Source organism: Punica granatum, chromosome 4 (genome assembly GCF_007655135.1).
Source record: "Punica granatum isolate Tunisia-2019 chromosome 4, ASM765513v2, whole genome shotgun sequence".
Taxonomy (NCBI): Eukaryota; Viridiplantae; Streptophyta; class Magnoliopsida; order Myrtales; family Lythraceae; genus Punica; species Punica granatum.
Genome location: NC_045130.1, coordinates 16,441,792 through 16,450,100, shown reverse-complemented (window position 1 = coordinate 16,450,100; position 8,309 = coordinate 16,441,792). Strand labels below are relative to the sequence as shown.

Below are 8,309 nucleotides of genomic sequence, written 5' to 3'. Positions count from 1 at the left end.
AATAATTATCTTATATCCATATTTCGAAATAAATTTTCTTGAAAAAATCCGAAGGACGCACGGGTATCTTTTTGAAAATAAATCAATTTGTGAAAATTGAAAAAAAAAATTAAAACAGCAAAAAAGGAAAGAAAAGGATAGGGACAATAGAGCTCATCGGGTGGAGGGAATTCGCCGGCCATAACACCTCTCCTCCAAGGTCACCGGCAACTCAAACGACTCTAGCTACCTCAAATCACCACTCAGATCTCCCTCACTCTCTCCCCCACTAATGTCACTAATAATCCCATTATCTTACGAAATTAGTCTCCAAATACCAGTGTCCAGGCAAAAAAAAAAACTCAAAAAACCAAAAAAATTATATTCAAGAATCAAGCGTTTTAAGGCGATTTGGCAAGGCCCACCTTTTTATATATATATATATATATATAGATTTGTAGATTCTTTGACATCGGTGAGAAACAAAACTTAGAAAGAAGGCAGGTATAGAGATAGATATAGATACTTTGACATCGATGAGAAACAAAACTTAGAAAGAAGGCAGTTTTTATCACAGCTGTAAATTGCAGCAGAAGTAAGTTCTTGTCAATACCAGATACTCCTTCATATTTGTCTATGAACAAACAATGCAAGATCTTATCAAAAGAGGGCGTAGCGCAATAGCGTACTCATTCGCCTGGTAACCAAAAGTTCCAAATTCGATACCCATAAGGATTATCCATGCCCTTTTATTAGCTATTAGGACTTCTATTTCATCGTATTAGGCCCACTAGTCTCCCTTCTAATTGGAAAAAAAAAAAAAAAGATTGAGACTTCCAAATGTTTATCACTTGAGCAACGGTTAAGGATCTTGGTATCCTACATCAGACAAATAAAGAGAAAGCATTGGATTTACAAGATGATTGGGTTGGCAGAATTAGTATCAACACACTATAAGGCTGCACGGGCTCAGGTAGCGCCGCATAAAAAGCTAGCCCCTGAAACTTGCATCTCCTTACTCGTTTGAACAATTCTCATCTAGAAAACTTGCATCTCCTTACTGGTGTTTTCAGAGGCTCCAGGAACGTAATTAAGTCAATTCTCATCTAGAAAACTTTCTATAAGGCCGGCGAAGAATTTTTTTGTCCGTCGTCTGATCTCATTGCATAATAATTACTTTTCTTTGACAAACGAAGCTGAAGGTATATATGGGGTTAGCAACCAATAATTTCCCATACCTTAGTCCTTTTCAGACCAACATATTTCTTGTATTTTGTCTGCATAACGAAATAAATAGGAAGTTAACAAACGTGGGTTAGTTCAAGCGGTTCGGTACTTATTTCCCTTAAGTAAAGTCTCAGGTTCGAGTCTTGCGAATGGAGATTATCCACGCTATAAGAGTTTTCTTTCTTAGTGGGTCGATCTGGCTCGATTGGATTAATCGGAGACCTATTGGGCTTCCGAATACCATGACAATTCAGTAAGGACTGGTAGCCACCAAAAATTATTGATTAATTAGTCCTTTTCCGACCATCAAGCCTTGCAAAGTCTTCCGGGCACAATAATATGAGGAAGTCAAGCCATGGCAAGAGGGACCACTAATAACACCTGCAGCTGGCAAGACGAGGTATCCGTCTTGGACACATACTAAGGTGAAAACAAATTAACGGAACATGTTATGCTTCTATCGAATATTATTGTAAATTTAAGTTGGCAAATGTATAGATTCATACATACATCGATGCATAAAAAAATACTAGCATATAAATGTTCAAATCAACCATTCCTTTTATTCAAATTTTTTTCAAAATTTTAAAGGTATCAATTAAAACAAGCGTGGATTGGTCCGAATGGTTTGCCTCATCTTCCTCTTAAATAAGATCTCGAGTTCAAATTTTATAAATAGAGAAAATCCATGATCGAGAGAGCTATAGACCGACTCGGATCGAACATGAATTAGTAGGGGTCCATTAGACTCCGGATATCAGGTGGTGCAAACCGAAAAAAAAAGAGTAACAAAACGACAAATATATAATTGTAGCATTTAATTAGTCGTAGTTGATCATCCATCTCCCCACTTTCTTGATTAAATTAGCAGTTGCAGGGTAATTATATAATTATGTTGTTCCCTTTGCCACATGTGAGCTTGGTAAAAGGTTGAAGTGAATTGAAAATATATAATTTAATCTAACATAAAAAGAGCGTTGGAATGTAAAATTAAGAAGCCTTCACATAGCTAAGCAACCGAACTGCTGCAGATGTATATGAACATAATCCGCAGCTCACACAAACAAGAAACATGCTAAAATCAAAAGCCCCATAATTAAATCGTCTAGACGTACTAAATGGAGTCCCAGCTCACCCTCCCCCATGGGCGGAGTCCTGCAGCCACGCTTTGGCTTCTTCACTGCATCACCGCCATTTCGCTTGTCGCCTGCTCCATGTCCAGTGCAAAGTGGACTCATGGGAATGAGAACGATCACCTTGCTCTACTAGAATTCAAGGCCAATACCATTGATCCCGTTGGTGTTTTGAGCTCATGGAACTCCAGTCACCACATCTGTGAGTGGTTTGGAGTTACTTGCGGCCGAAGGCACTGGAGAGTCACGCGTTTAGAATTGAAATCCCAAGGCCTGTCCGGGACTATATCCCCACATATTGGGAACCTGAACTTCCTGAGGGTCCTCCATCTTGGGAACAACAGCTTCCATTCGAGGATTCCCCTCGAAGTCGATCGTTTGTCGAGGCTAGAGTACTTTCTCCTCTACAACAACTCACTCCATGGACCAATTCCTCCGAGCTTGCGCACCTGCTCTAATCTTGTCAGCATCAGCCTCTTCAATAACAAACTCGAAGGGCAGCTACCTGTAGATCTTGGCTTCCTCTCCAAGCTCAAACGGCTTACATTGGCTCTTAATGAGTTAAATGGGGTAATCCCAGCTTCAATTGGAAACTTGACATCTCTAGAGCACCTTATTATGGATGATAACAAGCTTGGGGGTAGGATTCCAGATACTCTGGGCAACTTGAGAAACTTAAAAACGCTTGCTCTTTGGGATAATAATTTAGCTGGAAATCTTCCTTCGTCAATCATCAATATTTCTTCCATGGAATTTCTTTATTTATATAATAACCAATTAGTGGGTACCTTGCCGTTGGACTTGGGCATCACTCTTCCAATTCTCCAAGCTCTCGATATTGGCCAAAACTAATTCTTCGGACCTATCCCCAAATCGATATCCAACATGTCCCAACTATATAAATTTGCAATTCAGTCCAATAATTTCACAGGGGATGTTCCATCTTTCCAGCAGATGAGTAACCTCTACTGGTTCAGCGCGGCTGATAACTATCTGGGAAGTGAGCAAGCTAACGATCTCAACTTCCTCTGCTCATTGGCAAATTCCACAACTCTCAAGACGTTGCTTATAAGTGAGAACAAATTAGGAGGGGCAATGCCCAAATGTATCGGTAAAATGTCCAACACCCTTGATGATTTCCAATCGCATGCCAATGCTTTATCTGGGACCTTGCCGAGTAGTATCGGGTATCTCATAGGTCTGGACGTTTTGTCCTTATGTCACAACAGTTTTTCAAATTCATTCCTCCCGAAATTGGAAGTCTTAACAAGATAAAGGAATTGTATCTCGGAATCTGTGAGTTCACCGGAGATCCCGCGTACTCTCGGAAATTTGACAGTGATGATTCACCTGTCCTTACTGAGAAATAATCTTACAGGCTCCATACCTTCCTCTTTGGGCAAGTGTCAGAGCTTATTATTACTAGATCTTTCAAAGAACAAGCTTGCTGGTGCCATACCCCCTGAGATTATGAGCCTCTCTTCTCTATCAATGGCTCCGACTTCTCGGAAAACAATTTGTCTGGAGAGCTTCCCGTGGAAATTGGTAATCTGAAAAATCTTGGTGATTTACGCCTCTACGGGAACAAGTTGTCACGAGAAATTCCAAGCAGTCTGGGCAGTTGTATATCCCTGGAGTATTTGGACATGCAGGATAACATGTTTACAGGTCCCATACCTTCAACTCTGAGTTCGTTGAAAGGGATTCAAGAATTGAACCTCTCCCACAACAGGCTCCCGGTCAAATTCCTGAGTTCTTGAAGGACCTCAATCTTTCAATTTTAGATCTGTCTTTCAATAACTTTCAGGGCGAGTTGCCAAAGGAAGGAGTTTTTGCAAATACGAGTGCAACCTCGGTTCTGGGAAATAAGGAGCTTTGTGGGGGTCTACCAGAATATCGGCTGCCCAAATGTAAGTCAACTGGCAAATCAACTAATGGTAGAGTGAGAACTGCTTCTATCTACGCGGTGTCAGGGATTTTGGCAACAACTTTGGTGCTCTTACTACTTTATTTCCTCTGGCATAGGAAACAGAGGAAAACCGTTGCTCCTAGTGCTTCAAACGATGGATTTCTCAAGGTTTCTCATAGAGACTTGCTGAAAGCAACTGATGGGTTTTCCTCTGCCAATCTAATTGGAACCGGTAGCTTTGGATATATGTTCAGAGGGGTTCTTGGTCTAGAGCAGACGGCCATTGCAGTGAAAGTGCTAAATCTTGATCGTCATGGAGCATCGGAGAGCTTCATTGCCGAGTGTGAGGCCTTAAGGAACATCAGGCATCGTAATCTTTTTAAGGTACTCACAGCATGTTCCGGCTCCGATTACCAGGGCAATGACTTCAAGGCCTTGGTCTACGAGTTTATGGTCAACGGGAGTTTAGATGAGTGGTTACATCCACAAGGCGGGACCAGTGGAGAGCGAGAGGACATACTGCAGCAATTAGGTCTTGTCCAGAGAGTGAATATTGCCGCCGATGTTGCTTGTGCTTTAGATTATCTGCATCATCAGTGTGAAACACCCATAGTGCACTGTGATCAATAGGCGAGCAATATCCTCAGTGATGGTGAAATGACTGGGCATGTGGGTGATTTTGGGCTGGTCAGGTTCATGACAGAAGCCACCAGGGAGCTGATTTCTGAACAAGCTCTATAGGAGTAAAAGGATCTCTTGGCTATATCGCACCCGGTAATACCCAAATTCTGGCTGACCATGTTCCTTTTCATTTCCTTATATATCTTGTTGTGTTTCTATGATCAGAACATGAACTGGAGATAAACAAAATATGCCAAGAAATGATATTGTTCATGAAAGTCGAAGCATATAAATGTTGTGCAGTCTTGATAGTATATGAACAAAGAGCAAAATTTAGTATATGAACTCTTATTGGTGCAGAGTATGGAGCAGGAGCTGAGGTGTCAATTAATGGAGACGTGTACAGCTACGGCATCCTCATACTGGAGATGTTCACGGGGAAGAGGCCCACCAATAACATGTTTGGTGATGGACTGAACCTTCATTCCTTTGCTAAGGCAGCTTTACCGGAGCAGGCTCCTCAGATTATTGATCCTGTCCTGCTTGGGGAGAGCCAAAACAAGGATGACAGTCGAGGCATCAGGAGAAGCCAGAGGAGCCACGAGAGGCTCCTTAAGATTCAAGAGTGTTTGGTATCAATCGTGGAAGTAGGAGTGGTCTGTTCTTCTGAAGTTCCGACCGACAGAATGAGCATGGGCAATGCTGCAGCTGCTCTGCAAGCAATTCGGAATAAGCTTCTTGGAAGCTGAGGAAATTGAAGACAATCCAAATGGGAGCACGATTCATGGCATTCGAAGTATTGTGTAGATGATATCTAAAGAAGTGTACCTTCACATCGCTGGTCCAATGGCTTTGTTCAGGAGTTTCTATAGTTTCTCAAATTTGTATGCATGAACTCTGTCGCATTGTTACTTTTTGGACCCTAATTCCACTTTTACCTATGCTTCGTGACTCGTGCAACTTCCTGAACCACATTGCAAAATGTTATTTTCTCGTCATGGATTCAGTCGTTAGAGTTTGTCCAATAAGCAACTCAGGGTGAAAATGAAATTGAGTAAGGAATAACCGAGTTTGACATGAAACTGACGGTTGGTCCATGTGGATTAGCCATGGAATCGTCTGGGCTGGTGACCATACCCACTGCTGTATATTGATCCTCCTAACCAAATCTTTTTATCATGCCTGCAAACGTTACTCGCTACCTCCGCTGCCACGTTATGATCTCATGAAACTGATGGCTCTCGGGGGTCAGGCATGTATAAGTCTTGGTGTCCGGTATGGTTTTTATGGTGGTGACTGTGATAGATCCTTGTTGCCATGCAAGTTGCTAACGAGTCTGGTCATGTAACTTTAAGCTTGGTCCTTTACATTTCAGAAGCTGAGATCCAACTACCCAATGCACCGATTGTCTCTGTGGAATGTAGACTGGTGGTTGAAGGCATTCTTGTCAGAAGGGGAGAACTGGGGCCATTGGGCAGTGAATGTGACCAGGTCGAACGCAGTGGGCATTGCAGCCCTGGAGGAGTTTCCAGCAATTCTCCTTTTCATTGTGTCATGATCCACACCTTCTACAGGTTTCAGAATCCACTAGAGTCTGGTCCGTTAATCAAGGAGGTCAAGAGATTCATTGCAGGAATGAGAGCACACCATCCCTTTAGAGTAGTAGCATGGTTACTTTATATTCGGAAAGCCCCAGATTGGAAGTAGAAATAGAGAAGACCAGGTAAAAATAGCATATCGTGAGCTAACCTTCCTGATAAATAATATTGCAGGGAAATCAACTTCATTCACTTCAGGATGAGTATATGGCTTTACACATGAAGGTTAATACCGCAATACTGAAAGAAGGTACCCGGCATTCATTTCCAGTAAGATTTGATGAAAGATCCTCAAACAAGTATAAGACGATATATTATCATCATATATATGATCATCTCCATTCAACATCTTCTAAGCATGCAGTCTAGACGATATACGATCATTGTATAAAAGTTGATGAAATATCCTCCCAACAGCAGGGACAGTTAAAGGTTGGATGATACTAACAGGCTCGAGTAAGAACTACATAAAACAGCTTTTCCGCTCTAACCCGAACAGGCTGCGATTTACTAGTTGCAAGTAAGAGCTGGATAGAGCAGAGCACAGGTTTCCTTCCTCTGGTTCTTTTTCCCTCTGTTATCTTCCCAATCCTTTTCTCCCATTCTCTTCGCTTCAAGTCTCAGCTGCCCACCTTCCTCGGATACCTCCACAGACAAGATCATGATCATCCTGATGCACTTACAGTGACTATTGTATTCTCCTTATATTCCTGGCGTGAATCCTTCTTCTTGATTTCCACTGGCTACAGTTGTTTGGGATGTCATTTCTTCTCTGCGCTTGCTTCTGCCCACCCCTTCCCCTTCTCATGTTTCCTGTAAAAAGGATTCAATTAGCTTCAGAATGTTCAAGCTTTGCGTTGTCGCAATGTCAATCTCAAAGGCTTTTCAACTCCAATCCCATTTTCTACTACAGACAAACAAAAGACTGTCCATGCGACATTGTGAGAATTCAATTCCACATCTACTGTCTGGGAGATATTATTAGCTCAGTGATTTTCACAGGGAGAGAATTCAATTACAAGTTATCCTTCCCATTGGCCTGGAAACCTTCCACATAGACCTTGGCAGGCCAACTAGCCGAGTGAATTTATATCATCCTAACGGTTTGGCCACTGTAATGTCTCTTAATTGGAAGCCTTAATAGATTTCCGAGGAAGAGTGTGAAGTTGTAGAACTGTAATGTTTGTACTCAGAAAAGGATGCTGCCATGGCATAAATTTATTCTTTTTTTAATCTGCGGATCACAAATAAGAAAACTTCTCGAGAATAATCGAAATCTCTAGCTGATAGTGCCTGGCACGGGCAGATGAAACTAGAATGACAGGAGGTGTGGATGGTAACCAAGAACATAATTGATTTCGTGAGACATATATTTGATTTATATTCTAGAATAACTATCCATTTCTAAAACTTGACCACGTCTCATGGTTGCATTTCCAAGTCGTATATTAACAATCTCTAGGTAAATAGGGCCCTATACCTAGTTCATTAATTAGAAAAGCTTAGAGTGAAAAGGAAGTAAACAAATTAAGAAAGATTTAGAGCAAAACCCACCAAGACTTTGTCTAGGATTAACTAGAAGACACCGACAACTCCCGAGACTGTTCTGTATTCTCCAATTTTATGAAGCTCATGTTTAGGATGCAGGCATGCAGCAATCTCATTAGAGAAGTCAGCAAGACATCCGGGGCTATTAGGCATAAAGTTTAGGATGCAATAATTAATCTCAACACACCTCTTTAAAAAGTTCAAAGGCTGCACAAATAAAAGCAATTCATCTCTAGTGAGTTCATTGCATAATTCAATTCAAGGGCTATTACGCATATATTGTGGAACTTTTTA

General features: G+C 41.4%; 2 protein-coding genes and 1 pseudogene across 2 annotated transcripts; all 3 read left to right on the top strand.

The window, feature by feature from the left end:
• The first annotated feature begins 2,324 nt into the window (after window positions 1-2,324).
• LOC116204177 (probable LRR receptor-like serine/threonine-protein kinase At3g47570) lies at window positions 2,325-4,391 on the top strand. The gene is made up of 6 exons (XM_031536250.1): window positions 2,325-3,123; window positions 3,271-3,537; window positions 3,718-3,884; window positions 3,992-4,078; window positions 4,147-4,281; window positions 4,365-4,391. The coding sequence occupies exons 1-6, from the start codon at window positions 2,325-2,327 to the stop codon at window positions 4,389-4,391; spliced, it is 1,482 nt and encodes a 493-aa protein (XP_031392110.1).
• Window positions 3,748-5,016, top strand: LOC116205801 (annotated as a pseudogene).
• A 145-nt stretch (window positions 5,017-5,161) lies between these two features.
• LOC116204176 (putative receptor-like protein kinase At3g47110) lies at window positions 5,162-5,789 on the top strand. The gene is made up of 2 exons (XM_031536249.1): window positions 5,162-5,180; window positions 5,230-5,789. Exons 1-2 carry the CDS (start codon window positions 5,162-5,164, stop codon window positions 5,616-5,618), a joined length of 408 nt encoding a protein of 135 aa, XP_031392109.1. The 3' UTR covers window positions 5,619-5,789.
• Window positions 5,790-8,309: the final 2,520 nt, after the last annotated feature.

Coding starts and splice junctions, on each gene's coding strand:
- LOC116204177 (XM_031536250.1), top strand. CDS start 2,325: ATGGAGTCCCAGCTCACCCTCCCCCATGGGCGGAGTCCTGCAGCCACG. Junction 3,124..3,270: donor ATATAATAACCAATTAGTGG/GTACCTTGCCGT, acceptor ATAATTTCACAG/GGGATGTTCCATCTTTCCAG. Junction 3,538..3,717: donor TAGTATCGGGTATCTCATAG/GTCTGGACGTTT, acceptor ATAATCTTACAG/GCTCCATACCTTCCTCTTTG.